Raw genomic sequence first — 20876 nt, 5'->3', positions numbered from 1 at the left:
AAGATTGTGATATGATGTAGCATAATGCACCTGCATATCAGGGTCTTTGTGTTCTACTGATTATGATGTTCTGAATTAGTGCATGGAAAAAGGGTATCTTTATTTGAACTGCTATTTTTAGGACTGGGACTCCCAACTTTCTTTTTTTCAAGCAAAGAGGTCTAGGGCTGCAACTTTACAATCCTATAAAGGACCCTGATTTTGATCTAATTTATTTTCATTCTAAAGAATTAGATCTGAAAAGATATCACATATGCATGCTTGTAAGTTGAAACCAACTGTAAACTGCACAGATTCAGATCTTCTGGCACATTATGTACTGGCAGATCTGGATCAATGCAGTTTTATTATGATTAGCAAGTAGAGTAAACAAGATAGATCCTGATCTGCCATCATATGATGGCAGATTGAGACCTTTGTAGTACATGTACAATTGAATGCTGACCACACTTCATATTTAGTCGAATCCCAATGAGCAAGTTGATAGTAGCTCACTGACATTGATATTAACATCAGACATCATGACTTGGTTTTTGTCTGTACTGGCTTGTAATTGTGATAACACAGACAAAAATTAATAGATTTTATATGCCTGGCATAAGGTGGAGCGTATTATGTTAGATGTCCATTTGTCACGAAGTTTGCTTCAGCAAACTTGATTTGTCCACCATCTAGTCACCAAACTTTCTGGATGGCTTGCACTTGAGGCGAGGTTGAGCCTTATTAATTTGAAAGCTTTAAAGAACAAGGTCACTAACTGAAGGGTGAAAAATAGATTGTGCACATTAACTCAAGTTCGTCAGACCTTACAGTTACCAAACTTCGTCATTGACAAGGAAGAACCATATGGATCTAAAGGTGAAAAGATGCAAAGTTAAGGTTACTTACTGAAAGAAAGATGGTTTCCATACAATAATAATAGTTCTGATAAAAATTATATATATATATATATATATATATATATATATATATATATATATATATATATATATATATATATATATATAAACTATAGGTAGAATTTATGGATTTTGTTTTTCTGCAAAATTGTCAAAATGTCTAAATTTCTTGTATGAAAAGCAATGTTACCATACATTCTATTGCATAGTTTTTCTGAACAGACTTTGTGACAAAAATATGTATTTATAGACAATATTGTCTGTTTTTATACCATTCATATTGGCCAAAATTCTACCAAATTTCCTGAGGAAATTTAATATAGTTTTTCATTTAGGTACTTCCTGCATGTTCTTGCATAAAGCTGGGCCCAACTGCAAACTACCAGACCCAGATCTGCCATTGCATAATACACTGGCAGTTCTGGGTCTGTGCAGTTTGTTAGGAATAATTAGTAGAACAAAGAACAATACCATGGCCTGCAGGCGCATTATGCTATGGCAGATCATTATCTTTGTAGTTTGCAGTTTGACTCAACTGATAATTGGGTATATACAGTATACTGGAAACACTTGACAGCTGCTATATCAGGTGTATCGCTTTTTTATTGAATAGAAACAAATTTTTAAACAAAGAAGATAATTCAGACTTTATGATATTTGAACTAAGATGTTTTAAAAAAGGGATCAAAGACAAAAAGAGGTTTCTTTTAGTGCTAGAATTTTAAGAGGTGTTATTTTGTGTTGGTAGTTTGGGAACTGATAGACCTTATTTTTAATGTTGACAAATAGAACATTTTGGGAAGAGTGTTATTCATTTTGGATATGATCTGCTTCCAGCAATATAGCTACCTTTTGCAGGTTCTCAAAAATATTTATGTGTTATCATTTTGTCTCCCCAGGTTTTCAGATGGAGATCTGGAGCGGCCATCACCTGGACTGTAATAATGCTATGTCCTCTGACAACCATGTATCTCCTCTTGGCCACTTTCTATCCCAGCCATCCATTCCAGTGGATTACAGGTAAAGTGAACTAAAGTAACCACATTGGCTGCCCATTTCAGATAGCATTGCTTTTTAATGCCTATTTCCGCCCCAACCTCACACTCCCCATTAACCTTTAGACAGTGATCCTGAGGTCATTTTACAAAATTCATCACATACTGTAGCTTCCACGTTTTCGTGTGGAACCAATGTTTATGGATGCTCAGGAGTCAAGCTAGACTTGAATTTTAGGGAGAAGTGACTTATCCTTTTTGACAGAACAGAGAGAAGTGAAAGCTGAACAAGGAGAAGTGGGAGCAAAGCAAGACATTTATATATGTGTGTGTGTGTGTGTGTTGTTTTCATTCTCTTATTTGAATTATTCCCTCTATTTCCCAGTATGCATATTTGCATTTAACATTGGTTTTCAGAAATGTTTTATTTTCAAGTTCCTGAGTTCTATCTATATTATAAACACATTTGGTGCATCTTTAAAACTATCATATTCATATTCAGTGTATTTTGGCAATATGCCTTAAATAGAGAACAACTGAAGCTATACATCGTCATGAATTTTAACTGAGTAGCTGGATTACAGTGTTGTAATTGTAAGTTAGTACAAATGCTTAATCAACTACCCTTAATCAAGAATTTTTCTTTCTGAAAGTTCACTATAAAATGGCATCTGAGAAGATTTCTAAACTTGTTAGATGTAACACCTGTATTATGTACATGAGAAAATGCATGCGTCTTTCAGATCATACCATTCACCGTAATTTCTTTGTTGCCGATAAAACTTTACTGTAACTTTTCAGACAACACATTGAAGTTAGTATATGAATGAACTTAACCCTTTTTATTCAACTGACTAGACACTGCCAACATGCAAGTTCATCTATTTTTAGAAAGATGGGTTATCTTAATGTTGCCACTCACATTATAGCTTTGTTACAACAGTCCCTTAATAAGATAGAAGTCAAATAGAAGGTTTTTATTATTTGTCTACATATTTGGTGTAACATAAGGCATTGGTTAATTAGTATTTGCATTGCTGTTTTTTTTTTGTTTTTTTTTTTCTATTTTCATAAAAATGAGCTAACTTAGAATACAACCTTGACTTTGCTGGCTTACAGTATCTCTCGAATTCCACAACATAACATTGTCCCATATATATTTCTCACCTACATAATTGTATTTTAAAGCTAAATCTTTAGTAACATAATATTTAGACTCTGTTTTCTATGAATTGTATATTTTCCTGTGAAACAAAAAATATAAAAACACAATTGATGCATAAAGTCCTCCTCCACCCACCCTATTTTCTTACTGATTTATTCTAAGTGATTAAAACATTCGTTTGATAATTCAGCTTCATTACTGTAATAAAATTGTGTCTTTTATATGTTTTTGTTTTATATGAACTCTTTTAGAAAAAATAATTTATAGAGCATTTTATTTTGTTTAATACATACATTTGTATGCAGTATCCAGGAGCGGCTGGTTCTGCTCACTGCCGTTAATTTGTATGTTATGTCAGTAAAGAGAAGGAGAAAAAGAGTGTGCAGTGTTTAAGTAATATTGTTATTGAAAAGGAATGAAATGATAAAGAAAGGATTCCCCAAAAAAATTTCATGCTAATTTACATCGATCCTTCATCCGTGTTTAACTACTGTTGAAATGTGTTCAAAATAAATGCACTTAGCTTATTCTCTGCACTTTTCTGTGATTTACAATCAACACACAGTTGTATTCCATCTACATAAAGCAAAAATGTATACTTTTAATAACAGTTAGGAAACTTTCATGTGAAAATTTAAATCCTCCTGATACCACATTTTGCTTGATCCACACCTTTCTAATTTGAAGAAATGAGATGCAGTGTATCCCCTAGGGGTGTGAGGTTGAGAGTAAAAAATCCCTTTAGTGTCAGAACTTTGATAAGATTGAGTAAAAACACGTGACCAACCTATATTGGCATAGTTTTGTTCTTTCATATTTTTTATTTTGGATAATTTATAAAGGTTAATCCTTGAACTTTAATATCATTAAATATGTAAACTTTGACAGGCAAATCCACAAAATTTAGTTTTTCAGATGTCTTATTTAAAAAAAACCATGAAAATTAATACCCATCAAATAATTGAATCCATTGTATATTTATAGCATCTTCTAACTTTGCATTTATAAAGTTTGTTGAAATGGATCTGAAAATGTCATTATAATTAAAAATTCATTTGAAGCTATCTTTTGATCTCCTGGGTAGGGGCAGTAAATAACATCGCTGTTAGGAGATAAGGTTCCCCCAGGCAACATAGTCACTAACATTTGTAATTTCCACCAAGCAGTTTAAGAAGAAATATGGTTGCTGACAGACTGGTGGACAGACAGGGTATCACAGTATCCCTGATGCTTTTTATAAGAAGTGGGTTGATAATAAAGGCACAGTTTCCCGTCATAAATGCGAAGCAGGATATACTGTTTTGTTCTTCAACCATCTGTACTTCCATTGATCCAGATGGATGATATTCTGACTGTCCATCTGCCACACCTAGGTTAAATTTCGTATTTTGTTCAGTTTCTTGTGCATTTGTGCTGCATGATCATAACAGTGTCTCTGGATGCTTCTTCGTGATCATATCACTCTCCCTCAAATGTAGGATAGGTGACCATCATTTCACGCTGAAGTGACCATGGTTAAGTTTTGCAACTAAAGAGGAGTTTTGGAACATACGGCTGATGTGTAAATTTTAAATTGGCAATAATTCTTATTTATGTTTAATTCGAAAGTTTTAATTTATGGATAAGACTTGTGTTGGCTGAAATAAAAGAGAACTGTGCTACGCTATCATTATTTCTGTCAATGCTGCATTTAGTGACTGTTGGAGTAGCTTTACATTGCAGATTGGGATGTCAGGCGGCCATTGCAGTATCCACCATATAATAAATTAAAGAACTGAGACTGAAAAAGAACATTGTTAAGTGGTTTGTCAAATATCTTGGGGAATACTTAAAATTATTGAATTAAAGTTCTCAGTCTCTAACTGACAGCTATATTATTTTCATAGAACAAGGAAGCTTAAGTGCATTGGGATCACATACATTCTTTCCTCTCCACATTCAACTCATTTGGCTCCGATCTCATCTGTACACCTGATCTGGTTTCTGCATTCGATGGCCAATCCCGCCTGTAGTTGTGGTTTGTTTACTGCATTCAATGGCCAATCCCGTCTCCAGTCGTGGTGTATGTGTGTTAAATACGTCTCTGATTGGTTACAAATGGTTTTTTTCCCCAAGAATCAGACCAATATTAAACCAATCAGAAATGATTTTACTTTCGTTTGTGAAAATTTGAATTGTTCAGAAGCCAAAGGTTACTAATTGATAGCAGTTTCACTACATGTGTTCTGTTCATGAAAAATCGTTAATGATGGCAGACGTAAGTGTGATTTTTGATGACAATGAGAGTGAAAATTAGGAGTTTCTTGGGTTTCATTACAAAAATATTGAGCAAGCAGAGAAAAGATATCTTCGGCAGTTGGATATTTTGCGAGATTTAGATTGGACATAGAAGTGTCTGAGATTGAATCATCATCAGAAGAGGATGCTGATGATGATAGGGCTGATGACATATTTCTAAAAATGTTGCACATAATTTTGTAAATAGTGTATAAATAAGTTGTGAAAGACTTGGACTAATAGGGGGAAAAATTCATCACTGTGTAGACAAATTCATTTGGAATAATTGATGAAAATTTCGTGTGATTTTTATTGGATATAAGAAGAGAAAATAAGGTAAGAGTGAATGCATCTGCATGATGTTTAAAAGAATTTCCAAACAGGTAAAAACTCTGTGGGGCACAAGCAGCTAGACATGGCTTAGTGCTGCTGGGGCATAGCAGCAGTGATAATGATAACAGTGCTGGGGCTGAATGAGTTAATGGTCCTAATGTTTAGCTTTGCATTGTAGCATAATAGTCAAAACAGTGTCATCTCCAGATAAAGACTGCATACTGAGCAAAACAATATCAGCTGCATATTGAGGTGAAACAATATCATCTATGTACTGAGCTAAAAACTACTATCAGCTGCTTTATACTGAGGTAAAATAATATGATCAATTGCTTATTTAGTTTAAACAATATCATCTGTTTACCAAGCTAAAACAGTATCATCAGCCATGTACTGAGCTAAAAACAATATCAGGTGCTTTATATTGAGCTAAAATGATACCTAATGCATACAGAGCTCAAACAATATCAGCTGCATATTAGAGCTTAAAATCATCAGCTGCATACTGAGCTAAGATAATATCAACTGCATACTGAGCTAAAGCAATATCAGTCATGTACTGACCTAAATTCTCTCAGCTGCTATATACTGAGTTAAAACAATATAACCAAGTACATACTGGGCTAAAGCAATATCATCAGCTGTATACTGTGCTAAAACTATATCATCAACTATATAATATGCTAAAACATTATTATCGCCTGTGTTATGAGCTAAACACGTTATCAGCTGCTTTAAACTGAGCTAAAACAATATCATCAACTGCATACTGAGCTTAAATAATATCAGCTATATACTACATTAAAAACAATATCAGCTGCTTTATGCTGAGCTAAAACAATTCGTTAATTGCATACTGAGCTAAAACAACTTAAATAACTGCATACTGAACTTAAAACAATTTTATCAGCCATATGTTGACCTGAAACAATATTGTCAGCTGTATACTGAGATAAAACAATATCAGCAGCCAAAATACAATAGCATGTTAGTCGGGGGTAAAACACATACAATTTTATCTAGTCTTGTATACATATATCGGTAAATATATGAAGTTACAACACCTCAAATGGATTCAAATTAATAAAAATGCCTGTAGTGAACTGCTGTTGTATGAGAGCTGGAAGTGCTGTGTATCCAATGCTCACATGTTTTGCATTTTTAATTTGCAGTAATTTCTACACCATACCACAGAATGTTTTTGTAGGGTTTAATGCCATTTTTTCAGCACAGGATAGGCTATTCATGGTGGCCAGTGTAAATGGTGGAGCAAAACCCCAAAATGAACCGCTGACCCACAAGAAGCTACTGGCAAGCTTTCTCATGTACCCACATTGGCCAAGCCAGAGACTTGAACCCATGCAGACAGATGTGAAATGGCAGTGATCCGTAATGGTGAGCGCTTTAGATGACTCTTCCACTCGGATACCCCTATCACAGAATGTGAAAAAAAGACAAACAAATTAAATATTTATTATTCAAAATCTGTGATTTACATTATCCTTTATTTTTGCTTTTCATAAGAGACAGTGGATTGGAACCCTGATAAGAGATGTAAATAAATGCCCTGATGTACGGAACTCATCTCAGACATTGCATGAAGAATGTGGGAGTCATTGTAGGAGCCATAAAGCAATGTATGGGACTTGCACATGTTTTAGCTTTTATTGTTGTAAATCCTGTTGATTCAGATTCTCATTGGGAATAAACTATCTTTGGAGACAATAAAATGATGAATTGCTACAGGATCATAAGACTCATGAAGTTGTTCAGGGCTAAGTTATACGAGGTTATTGCAATTCAAATATTTGTATGTTTTCATGCTGCTATTCCCATTCAGAAATGCATATATGGTATGCACTTTGCTCATCCATTTCTTGACAGTATTCATTGCACAATACTTGTAACTATGTCGTTTTTTTTTGCATTGAATAATTTGAAAATATTGCAGGTAATTAAACACTTCTCACCACAAAGTAAAGTATCCTTCACTTTTGTGTGCCATGGTTGTTGACTAGCAAGTATATTGCTTCCTTTTTTTGCAAGCCCTAATAACCTTATTTTTTTAATATTGTGTTTTTGCTGTATAAACACTGTTTGATGTAATAAAAGTTTTGATTTAATTTGTATTTTCCTTTTCCATCACTTAGATTTCATTCCCAATTGATATTTCCCAAGTTTTCGGCCAGTGCTCATAGCCTGGTAAACCCTTGGTTCTAAAGGCAGTACCCACTTTCTTTGCTAGTTGACAATCTTGTTGATCAAGCTGCAAATTTAATACATGTACTTGTTCAAAGTGAGTTTTACATCTTCCACTGAATGCTTGAATTTAATCTCTTAGCTTGTAGATGCATTATCCTCATTGTTTTCCCACATGACAACCCTTTGATCAAGTCACAAGTTTGATAATTGCTCAGTGCGAAGTAATGGAGGGTAGTTACCTGAATTACCTGTGATCTTGCTGTACAATTGACACATCTTCAGTTGCAGCCTTTTATAGAGTTCAGACTGAATGATCAAAGTATTACTTACAGAGCTCAAGCTCAGTCTCTAAATAAGCTTCCACATTTGATAGTGAAGCTGTGGAAATGGAGTTAGATGATATTTACAATGACTGGACAACAAAGGAGGATTTCAGAACTTTTTCTGACATTGAGGATGAATTTTTGAACTATGTACCCAATACAATTATATAGCAACATAGGATACTTTGAATTACAAAAATATGGACTTATCATTTGTTTGTAAGGCTTGTGGAATTAACATATTACAGGATTTTGTTAATCGGATCATTTAGAGCAAATTTTATACTGGCACTGTATGTGACCCATCATTGAATTAATGCATTTATCACAGTATTTTATTTTATAATGATTTGTGGTTATTCTCTCTCTCTCTCTCATATCTGTCTATCCAGTTTATATTATTTTTCCAAAGTGCAAATCACTATCTCTGATGAAAAGTCACCCCTTCAGCAAGATCTGATTTGCAGAATACTTATATGATGGTCAAAGAAAAATTGACTTTTTTCTGTAGCCCTAAAAATGTGTGTGTGACTTGTAGTTGAGTTGACATGTAAGCAACTATATACAGTAAATTATTTTGTTCAGTTGTTTTTTGCTACTTTTATCCTGATTAATTGTGTAGATTATTGTATGTACTCACTTGTAAGTCAAGTCCAAAAATGAACAGCACAGACCCTGATCTGCCATTGCATCTTGTACTGGTAGATGATGGTCTGTGTTGTTTGTTTTACTTATTTCTCCTAATAGACTGCATAGACCCAGATCTGTTGGTGCATTATGGCAAATCTGTGGGTTTTTTTTGCAGTTTTCAGTTGGACGCAACTTGAAAACTAGTATATATGAAATATGTATTCTGTGAATCACAAATTTATAGAATAGTTTAGTTTTGATCTGTTGGTTGACTTCATGAAATAAGATTGCTATGAACAAAAAAAGATTGCTTTTCATATTAACATTCTTGTGCACAAATTACTGAATAAGGCTGCAACATTTAGCCTGGAACGCTGTATTATCGCGGTACTTAATGTTCTTATCAATACATAATAAAACTGTTTTGCTATTGCTGCTTACTTATAATTTATAACGTTTCAATGACTTTCCCTCTTTCTATTCCTATAAGAATGCTTTGTCAATCGAAGCTTGTAAATGTAAATATATATAACAGCATATGGTGACTGACCCAGATTAACGTACCATATGGGAACGACTCTGTATTATCACGGTATTTGCCTAACTTGCGTATGTGAGCACGCAGATATTATAATAAATATAAAATACCACTCACCTATGAAAAGAAATGTCCACGCTTGTACTGGCATAATATTTCCAAAATAAATGAAAGGATCTAATAATAAAATCAAACACACATATGTAATTCAAACATAATTCCATGAATAACAAAATTACAAATTAAAAGCAAATATTATTTAACGTTGTATGAATTTTAAATGCAATGAGGGCAGTGACATGTGAATATATAACAACTATTATTAATATTATTGAAATATTACTGATTTCAAGAACGTTTAACTGTTATTATATTCTTATATATTTATTTGAAGTATGATCATAAGCAACATTTTGTAAATTTTGGTCCACACTAGCTACCATGCAATGAAATTGCAACCTTAACCTTGTAAAGACATGTATGACACAAGCAGTATATGACCTATACTCATCAAACATCAGATAATACACTGAATATATTTCATAATCAAAGCCAATGCTGGTATAGCAAGTTCCACTGGAGTTTTTATATGATGATAAACGTAAATGAATGCACTTTACAAAAAAGTGATCATTCTTTTTCATTGTAAACTTATAAAAAATGTAGACATTTTAGAGGATATTGTGCTGTACGATATTTGCATCCTTAGTGGCTACAGCTTTACATATCTGTAAACAATTGCAAGATGGCGCGTGTCCAGAATTAATTGGGAAATCCTGTTTGCCGTGATAATATAGAGCCCATGATAATACAGCGTTGGAGTACACATGTGTAAATGAACATGCACATGGCTCTCAGTGGTGAAGAAACTATTGATTCCAATTAATTAAGATATTGCTACATTGTATGATTATTCTGTTTCTTTTTTCTTAAAATTAATGATGATTTTCATATCAAATGGGTCATAACTATGAAAAGGCTAAAGTTGGCGAGATTTAGGTTGAATACACATTACACAACATTACGGGGCCCCGAGTGGTCTAAAGCGCTCTCTGTCACGGATCACTGCCATCTCACCTCTGTCTGCGTGGGTTCGAGTCTTGGGCTTGGCCAATGTGGATATGTGAGAAAGCTTGCCAGTAGCATTCTTGTGGGTCGGTGGTTTGTTTTTCCCAGGTTCTTCCTCCACCATTAATACTAGCCGCCAAGTATAACCTATCTTGTGCTGAAAAAATGGCATTAAACCCTATAACAACAACAACACATCATTATAGGCAAGGTTGATTTACAGCTCAATGGGTCTATTTGCCTTTGAAAGTTCATTAACATAACCTTTGATGAGTAGTATTTTAAAGAAGCCCATTTCAATCTTGTAAGCCACCAAAGTTTCTTGTATTCATTGAAGATGTTGTTTTTGCTGTGCTGATACAACATCCAGTGGCAGCCATCTAACAAAGTTTTTTAAAGCTATTCCTCTAAAATGGATGACCATATTGGCATGGAGTTATAATAAAAAGACTTCTTATGTTGCCATGGCATTCATTTTCAAATTCTACTATGACAGATGGTCATATCAACATGGTGCTTTCATTTGAAGGTCAGATGACCACCACTGTCTTTCTGGTGTTTACTTAGTTACAAATGAAAATGTTGCCAATTTAAATTCCACCATGGCCACAATGACGACCATCATGAAAATCATATCACTACTAGATGTTTATATTTAAATGGCATTTTCACTGAAATATGTATTGATATGTTTAGGTGGTCTTGGAAGAAAATGGAACAGATCCAGCATCCAGTATGGCTGCCAGAATGGCCATCATGAGAAACCTGTCATTTCTCTCTCTCGTGAAAGGCTAGTTATATCAAAACTTAAGACTCCTCATGATGCCTTGTGGGTCCTAATTAAAAATGGTTAAGAATATTACAGCCAACATGGCCTTCATGAAGAATACCTTGAAAATTATATTCTATAGCTGAATGTATGCTTCTACTGGCACTGGGTTTTCACCAGATGACTAGTTGGTACTAAATGAAAATAGTTCTGGTCTTACTTCCAACATAGTTACTACATTTTTTGTATTGCTACCAATCCTAAATGGATGGCCATAGCAATATCAGGCTTTCAGTGAAAGTCTTCTTTTTATGCTTGGTTTGTCTTGAATGAAAATGTTGTTGATTTAACATCCAATATGGTCAGTATGTTGGCCATCTTGAAAATCCTGTTCTCCTCTTGAGGATGTATGGTTATAAGAACATAAGGGTTTTCATTAATATACTTAAGCAGCATGTAACTGTGTTTCTGAAGGACAGTGGTGGTCATCTGACCTACAACATGGCACCATAGTGACCATCTCAGAAATCCTAATATCATTACTACTCTTGCTTGATAAGTGGTATTTAAATGGCTTTTTCACTAAAATGTTTCTAGCTATGTTTAATTGTTTATGAATGTAAATGGTACACATCTAATCACTTCTATAATGGAGTTTTGATAACCAGACCTAAATCACCTTAGGGTCAGGTCAAAAGTCATTGCTTGTACTTTTGTACCTTATTGAGTTTATGACTTGTATGTGTAAAGTATACAACTGAATTTTGACTAGACTTAAGTATAGCACCATGGGTGAAGCTAGAGGACAGTTTATTTGCTCAAATGCAAGGTGGATATATCTCAAGAATTCCAGAAACCATAAAGTATAAGATAAATAATTTAGTTTTTTCCACCACAGTAGTAATTATATTGAACCAAATCTGCCTCTAAAGTACTGATGGTTATACATTGGAAACTAGAGAAATTGTCAATGAAATTTTCATGCAGCAGACCTTTGACCCTAATGCAGGACTCGCAGAGGGGAACCGTAGATCACACCCCTCTTATGGTTACCCCAAGGTCAAAATAACTAAAGAGCGCTTCACTCTCACTATTCATTACTAATAAACACTTACCAGATGGAGTACAGATGGTTTTGAGTTTTTTCATTACTTACAAGTTCTGTTTCAAGGGTCACCAAGTAAGTTCTGAGAAATAATTTTTCACATGATCAAATTAACATTTTCATCTTTTATAATTCTGTACTTGCTGGTTGAGCAGAATCTTATACTTGTAAAATATGCTTGGTTCTCACCAGACAGTGTAAATGGAGTTTTAGATGTACCATGGATTTTGGTTTTGGTTTCAAAATGTAAAGGATTTGAATTCTAAGATCTTTGACAATTTATTGTTTTGAATGAGTTAGCTATCACTTTGATGACAACTTTGTTTTGATTCCTTTATTTCAGATTTTCTGTTTGCTGTGATTTCTTTGCCTTTCATAATGTCATTGACATTTCTGTCACTTGTCAGCGTGTTGTTCCATGTCATCAGTAGCAGAACATTCACTGGTAAGAGGAGTTACTTTTTTTTGTGTCTCGACTTTATAAAGCTAAGGAAAGCTATTGTACTACTCCTGGTGTCAGTGACTGCACAGATAAAAGCATATACACATGTACAACCTCACTAAGTCTCAATCTTTTATTCTTCCTAGGTCCTAGGCAACAGTTTGGAATGGAATTCATTGCACCTACCACCTGGGAAGGGAGATAACTTGTATACCTTGTTTGTAAATTCTTGGTAAAAAAAAATTTGTTTTGCATATAGCAAATTTTGCATCAAGCAGATTTGTTTGCCGGCTGTATAATAGTGCAGTAATGATTAAAGCAATATAGTTTTGAGGGCCTTTATCCCTAGAAATGGAATTTTGTGTCACAAAATGATCAGTTTTAGAAATTTTAGGCTTTTGATTTTTAAACTCCCCATCACTCATGTTGCAATTTTTTTTTTTTTTTCAGCTGTCCTATTTTACAGATATACATCAAATTTCTTGAAGATAATATGTTTTAAATAGCAAAACAGTGAATAGTTGTTACTCGAGTTGAATGGTCTCGTTGTTTCATATCAGTAGCAATGTGTAAATTATAGTATATTAGTAAATTATGTTCAGATAGAACCAGTCAGTCTTTAATTAACAGCAGATTTTATCACGTTTATGATCCTTTTCAGTTTATGCCTGTGATATTCAATGGTTACTAAACACATTCAAACTGGTAAATTGCTACTAATGGTGAGACATTTATTTGCATTTACTGATAGATTAATTAGTTATCATTTGGTACTCTTCCACTGGGAGTAATGGTGCAACATACACAACATGACCTACAATTCTTTCTATTTTAAAGCATACTTTCATGGAATTAAGTTCATTTCAACATTGATTGACAAGCATTTGATTGTTGTTGTTGATGTATTATGATAGTTAATATTGCTATTAAAACAGTTGCAGAGTTGGTTTAGTGTAAACTGTTCATACTACATGTGTTTATTGTCTGCATCAGTATGTATTGTCAATTATCCAAACAGCTATTGTAAGATAATTGATCTTATTAAGGAAGGAATATGTACCTGTTGCTACAAAAGTGGAAAAGCTGTCTGCTTTTCAACAATGTATTTATTTTGAAGAATCCAAATACTATTAAGCAATGCCAAGTATTTTGACAATGAAGTTAACTTCCAGTAAGGGTTAAACTTAGGTAAAAGTACAGTTTCGATATGGTCACATTTGTTACTGATATTGGAGGAACCATAATGTGTAGCTTCATATGAAAAAGTTCTACGAAAGGTTGTATAATCTGCAAAATCTGTACTTATCAATAAATTAACTTTTGCTTGAATTTGATCTTTGAAATTTTGTCTTATGATGATGATGTGCCATTCTATATAACCAGCATTACTACAAAATAAATGAATTCTCAAAAGTGTGCTTGGTCGATTGCAACTAAATTTAACAGTCAAACATTGGGTTTTTGTTTTTACTATGGCTTGATTGATAAGCAACCCTCAGGCCATCATACCACCTTATTGTCTGCAGCAGGACATTTGGTTGGGATTTGAAAGTGGTCTGGTATATCTATGTGAGGATTGTGCTCACCATTGTTTTAGTTCTTTTTATTTTCAGTTGTACCAGATATATCACTGACCAGACTGGCTGCCCTTTTGCATCTGTGTAAAACCCAGTGTGTGACCTATGGAACTGTATGTGCAGTGACAGGGGGAATCATTGCATGGACATGTACCTGTATGCTTGGAGGGAGATACGCAAACCTCTCATTCAAATGTGATGAAAGCAGGTAGTAAATGTAGCTAAGAAGTGCATAGATTCTAGAACTTAAGTTGTATGCATGATGGAGTGCATGCATGGATTCAGTCATTTAAGAGAGTTAGCATATTCCATTATCATTGTTAATATAACATACAATTACTCTGGGAACCTCATATAACAGGTCAAGCTAAGTAAGAATTTGAGAGAGAAGACTCTTGCCTTCAAGAGCCAGAAGGGAGATATTTGCTTTCAGTGGGAGACAAAAAAGAAATAATTATTAAAATTATAATAATATTTGGTGATGATATTCTGTGGTTTTTTATTTTATATTGCTTATATGTTGTTTTTGTTGTTGTAGGGTTTAACGCCATTTTTCAGCACATGATAGGCTATACATGGTGGCCAGTATTAATGGTAGAGGAAGAACCTGGGAAAACCCCCGGAAAGAACCACTGACCCACGAGAAGCTACTGGCAAGCTTTCTCACCCACATTGGCTGAATCTGAGACTCGAACCCACGCAGACAGGTGAGATGGCAGTGATCCATAATGGAGAGTGCTTTAGACCACTCGGCTACTCAGGGCCCCAGCTTATATGTACAATTTTGGAAAATTCAGTGAAATTTCACTTGCCTTACAATGATTTTTAGTCCCCCACTGAATATTATTCTTCATCTGAGGTGTGCATATTAGAGATGGAATGCCATGCCTGTGCCATGTACATATTGCAATACAAAACCTGCAGTTTGACATGCATCTTTTTTTGAGAATAAAGAGGTAAATGACTAACAATTATTCATGGCTATTGAAAATTAAAAGTAACTTTTAAAAATATAATATCATTTTGAATTGATTCTCCACCTTTAGTATCAGTGTATGTATTGAAACAGCACAAATATTGTTGCATCAATACATTTGCAAATTGTTTTAACTCTAGTGCATATTGACCAGTTACTGATTTTATGAATTTGTTCAAATTTTTGTGTGCATCTTTTCAAATGCAGATGGATGCACAGCATGATAGAATCTTCTGATTGCAACTGAACTCATGGTTTTTAGCTCATCTGGCATCTGGCTCAAGACCAAGTGAGCTGATGATGTGATCCCAGTGTCTGACATGTTTCTGTAAATAATTGCTTGTGGAAATTCTGTTGACTTTATTTATAAATAGGTTTAGACGAAACTTTCAGTGTAGCCTTATATAAGCAAGGTATGCCTCGTGTTTTAAATATGCAAAGTCTGCATATGAATGAGGTGATCTGATTTCTGATTGGACAACATATCTTATCTGTGAACATATTTTGATAAAACTTGCTGAGTAACTTTATATCAACACAGGCTAAGCTGATATTTGTTCAAGATTTTGTGCTTTTTCCTTTCAGAAAAGTAATATGCATTGTATGTGTGCACAAGTAATTTCAAGTTTAGACAAAATATTTATATCTGGTAGGTTTGTTAGACATCATACATAGATGTCTGTATCACTTAATCAGTATGCTTTGACGGATAAAATATTTATCTTTATTAATGTGCTCCAGTTCCTAACTGGAGTTCATTAATGTGTAAGTGTACTTTACAAACATTTTACTTGAACATAATATTGCTTTTATTATGGATATAGGTTTGATGTTAATATTTAATATTTCAACATTAATCAAATCTTTCCTCCTTTTGCATTGACATGGTATCAAAAAGTGATGGATGTGAAACCAGAATTCAGTGAGTGCATTCTTCATAAGAACACAAATTATGTGTAGTATTTGCAAATGATTATTTTTTTAATGTTATTGTCCTGAAACCTGATTAAAATAAAATTGATACACTGAGAACTGGGACTAGAACTGTGTATTTCTAGTCCCATCTGGTAGTTTTATTTATTTTATTATCCCAAACTCATCATCATTCGTAGATATAGTAGTAGTTTATGTGTATATATGGGTATTTGCTGACTTATGCGAATTTCGTAATGCAATTTCTTACAAATTCTTTTAAATGTAATTTTTTTCTCGTGAAGACTTAAAAATAAATTGAAATTGTTTGTCTAAATAAAATGATTTGGATTCATAGAAGACTGAAATGAATGGTACAAAAGAGCCTCGTTAACGAGTTTTCCGGATAATTGAATCATGCACATTTTTATTTTACGATGTCATCATACCATATACATGTACATGTATATGCTATCTGTAAATGTACTGTATATTCAATAACGGTTGAAATAAGTTAATGAATACATCTATTGACTTGTGCTTATTTCACATTATTATAACATGCATTATGATAAACTAATAAAATGCAGTCATTTTTATAAGTCATATTTTACAGCTGTTATAGCTGCTAATGAGCTGATAAATGACGTTCCAATTTTATTTTGAAATGAAACCCTATACTGTCCACAGCTTAAATCAATCAACTATATTTGTACAGCCATCAATAAACTGTTATATACAATTGATAAACAGTAAAGAGGCTTATTGACACACTTAATTTATTAACCATATGTTAAGTCAAAAAGTGTGGACGGTATGATCCCAGTGTGTTTATTTAATTATTAACACCCCCGTCAGCAACTAGCTAAAACAGACTTTGTTTATCCAATCGCTGGTTACAATATCGTCACACTACTTTGTTTTTCCACACACATGATTACTTGATCAATTGATAAGTTTAACATACCACTAGAATTTGACCAGAGATTGATACATTTACACACCTCCAAATTTATGTAGGTGAATCTGTGTTATATGAGTGACTGTATTTTCATATATGATTTTTCAAATTTTATTATTTCTGGATTATCGAGACAAGTTTTATAGTAATTTTACAGTTTGGTCCCCGATTTTGATTTCTGGATCTGGAACACGGATTTCATCATTAACAGAGCAAATTAACATTTAGGAATTCCCTTTTTCATTGAATTATGTCCAGATAGCAAGGTGTCCAGATTAACGAGGCTCCTGTATTAAAGTTAATTGAGTTACTTATTTTTTAATGAAAATTAAGAGCAGTGAAACCAAATATTTTGAGTTGCACAATTTCATTGTCTGTGTATGTATACACATTCATGCATGCACAGACACACAACACTCTCTACCTATCTTTACAAACTGATTTTCTTTTCTTCCCATCTTTCTGGTACAGATATCTATCTGTCTTACATTTTCAAAAGAACTTTCATGTGAAGTTATCTAATATTGTTTTGATGATCATTAGGTTTTTGTCTGTGACCCCTAAAAAGAGCATGTGGTGGGGATGGGTGGGGGCAGTGTTGCTCTCTAGTAAGAATTTTTAATGAAAATCCTGATATGAAGATGTGCATATTGACCAATATCTGTATGATTTTGTCCATTTTGACTTGCATTTTATAGTAACGATCTCAGATATAAAGGAAGTCTGATGGGTATTGATTAAAGTTTATGTTCAGGTGATCTTTGGAATTCTGTGTTCACTTATGACATGTCTGCCCCTATAATCTGACTGCAAGTCTTACTGAAATGGCCCCATAATTACAAACGTTTGGAATAATAGCAGCAACAAAAAAAGCCCCTGAAAATGCAATAGTTGCATCAGATCCGGATATTGGCTTGTATGGATTTGATCTGAATCCAGGTTTTCATGTTTTAATTCAGTGAAGTTTGTCCGAAAACCAAAACTCCCTGAATTTTGAAAAAGTTGGTTTGTCCTTTAGAAGTTCTTGAATTTCCTTTAAAAAATTCTAAAACTAACTGAATTTATTATTTTGGGTATATAGAACATCAAAATGGAATAAACGGTATCACTTTTTAAATTCAGAATGTTTGTGATCAACATATTTTGTCAAAATAGTGAATAGATAAATACATAATATGGGATAAAATTGGGTTAGTCAAATGACACTTGTGGTTACCACATCGAGCAGCTTCTGTTTACTCAAGTGTTGCATTAATTATGTTTTTCTTCTTTTATACCGATTTAAACACTGTGACATACAGAGCCAGTTGTTTGTTAGAAAAAAATACTCCTTAAAACTTTTGGAAATCTTAGACTTGTAAAAGCCTCGGAAACCAACTGACTGAGGCTTTATAAACCATGAAAATGGTGAATCTAATGGTCAACAGAACATCACCAGGTCTACTTATTATAGATAGATCTAGACTTTAATCAAATTGGAGGCAACTAATTGCACCATTCCTGTTGTTGCTTATAATATAATTTAGTTTTATATCATGCACATTCTGGAATTGCAACCTCATCCTCTTAGTTTATGGATATAAATTATGAAATCAAAATTCAAGTTGTTTGACTTTCCTTGCAGTGATGCATACTGTTTGAATGAGTACCACTTATTTTTGGTTCTTTATGGGATCTACACTGGGCTGTTTTATTTCACTCGTCACTATCTTCAACAACAGAATTACATGGAGTTTCCAGCCCTTCAGGTGAGTTTCTTGACTTAATCATATTATCTTTAGGCAGTTTGAAAGTTCAGACTTTATGTACCTTGTATAAGTTCAACTCTATATATATATATGTGTGTGTGTGTGTGTGTGTGTGTGTGTGTGTGTACAGCAGTCATATGTATACATTCTTGACAACTATGATGATGGTTTTAGGTGGTGGTTAGGTGCAGGAAACTGTAGATGTTAGAAACAAAAAAACTTCAATGTTCATATGTCTGAATTGCTTAGTTTACTCTCTGTAAATGTTTGCAAAAACAATAACTGTAAACGAACGTGTGTGTTTAGCTGTAAGTGATGCCAGAACTAACCATGCATACATGTGATTGGATAGGCTTCAGTTCATATCTGACAGCCATGAGCAATACTTTAAGATGTTTTGAAGTGTTGAAATAATTTTCTGTAGTGGAGCTGGGTGATGAGACAAAGTAAAATAGTTACATGCAATAAACACAAGCTTGTACATAGTGAAATAGTGATGCTTTGGCATATTGCCTCAAGTGTAAACATGCATTGTATTTCAAAACATCTCTGTTGATATCTAATGCATCAAAAACCCTGACATTTAAACAAACGCTCATAACAACTTACTGGTGGTTCTGATGTTGTATAGCCATAGTAGTATTTTAAAATCAGTGTTCACCTTAAATGGTTATATGTGTGTGTGTGTGTGTGTCAGTTCTGTGCATCTGGTAATTCTGCGCATTTCTGTAAACATTGGATCACTTGTTATTTTGGGTCAAAAATCCATTTTGTATCGAGAAAGAACGATCATACTTTAACTAAGAAAAGTGATATTCATACAGTGTACAAAAATATCCCCCATTTAGACTCGAAATGCATATGAAAATGTTATTTCTAAATGTCAACATGAAGACCCACTCCATGACCTACTTGGCCCTGTAACCCAGAAAATCCTATATATTATGTATCTTTTAGAATTATACAAATGTGATGTGATGTGATTTTGGATATTTAACATAGCTTTAACAAGTTTTCAGTCATATCGCTACGATGTCTGCAGTATGACAGTTTATAGTGATAAATAGTACTGGGGCATCATGCTGCAGACATGTAGCATGATGTCCCACCCAGTCACATTATCCTGACACCAGGCCGACCAGTCCTAACACTAACCTCTTAATGCTGAGCGCCAAGCGAGGCAGCTGTTAGTACCATTTTTTTAAGTCTTTGGTATGACTCGGCCAGGGATCGAACCCACAAACTCCTGCATCCGAGTTGGACGCTCTAACCACTAGGCCACCGGAGCGGTCAGAATTATACAAATAATACATTATATAAAAGATGGAAGTGTATACCTTAAAAAATTCTGCATCTTAATCCAATTTTCCAATTTTGCAAGAAGTTGTTCCACATGTACAAAATCATCTGCTACCCAACATATCAACTTTCTGCTAGAACGAGATTCTCGAGAAATTCCCTGGCATATAGTCTGTTTCTAAATTCTATAGTAATTTTGCCCTATAAACAAGACATAAACACATTACATCCTATTCATTGTTTCTCTTTCACATAATAGCTTATTTTTTTTATAAAACATTGAAATTTGCTAATTTTTGTACAAGATCAGTTTAGTTTGCTTAGTACCTCTTGCCTTTATTGGCATTGTTATGTTGAATTTTGTAAAACTAGCTATAAACTGACCTAATTACTTGACTGAACTGCTGACAGAAAAAGTCCAAAGTAATGTATTTCATTTCTATAACCCGATGGGTAAACATTACATATTTTCAAAGCTGTGTGCAGAATAGGCCAACATATCGCGAGTCATGAAAACACCGTAATGGTATCTCATGTGTCCAAAATTAACATTTTGGTGACAATTGCCACTTTTCAAATGGTAAGCATTGCATTATTTTATTTTCAGCATTTGGTCGAATTTGGTATGTGTTTTGTTTCAATATCGGAGACAGAAAC

At 33.8% G+C, this 20876-nt stretch overlaps 1 protein-coding gene across 2 annotated transcripts in view; it reads left to right on the top strand.

The window, feature by feature from the left end:
- Window positions 1-20876, top strand: part of LOC149807219 (nucleoporin NDC1-like) — a 110100-nt gene that overhangs the window by 8603 nt on the left and 80621 nt on the right. For both annotated transcript variants that reach the window (XM_089963722.1, XM_089963715.1), the window contains exons 2-5: window positions 1799-1919; window positions 12648-12749; window positions 14360-14531; window positions 18797-18920. In XM_089963722.1, coding sequence (XP_089819848.1) covers window positions 1799-1919; window positions 12648-12749; window positions 14360-14531; window positions 18797-18920 — 519 coding nt within the window. The remainder of the gene's footprint in view (window positions 1-1798; window positions 1920-12647; window positions 12750-14359; window positions 14532-18796; window positions 18921-20876) is intronic.

Source organism: Sinohyriopsis cumingii, chromosome 1 (assembly GCF_028554795.1).
Source record: "Sinohyriopsis cumingii isolate HCF-2022 chromosome 1, ASM2855479v2, whole genome shotgun sequence".
NCBI lineage: Eukaryota > Metazoa > Mollusca > Bivalvia > Unionida > Unionidae > Sinohyriopsis > Sinohyriopsis cumingii.
This window is presented reverse-complemented; position numbering and strand designations above follow the sequence as displayed.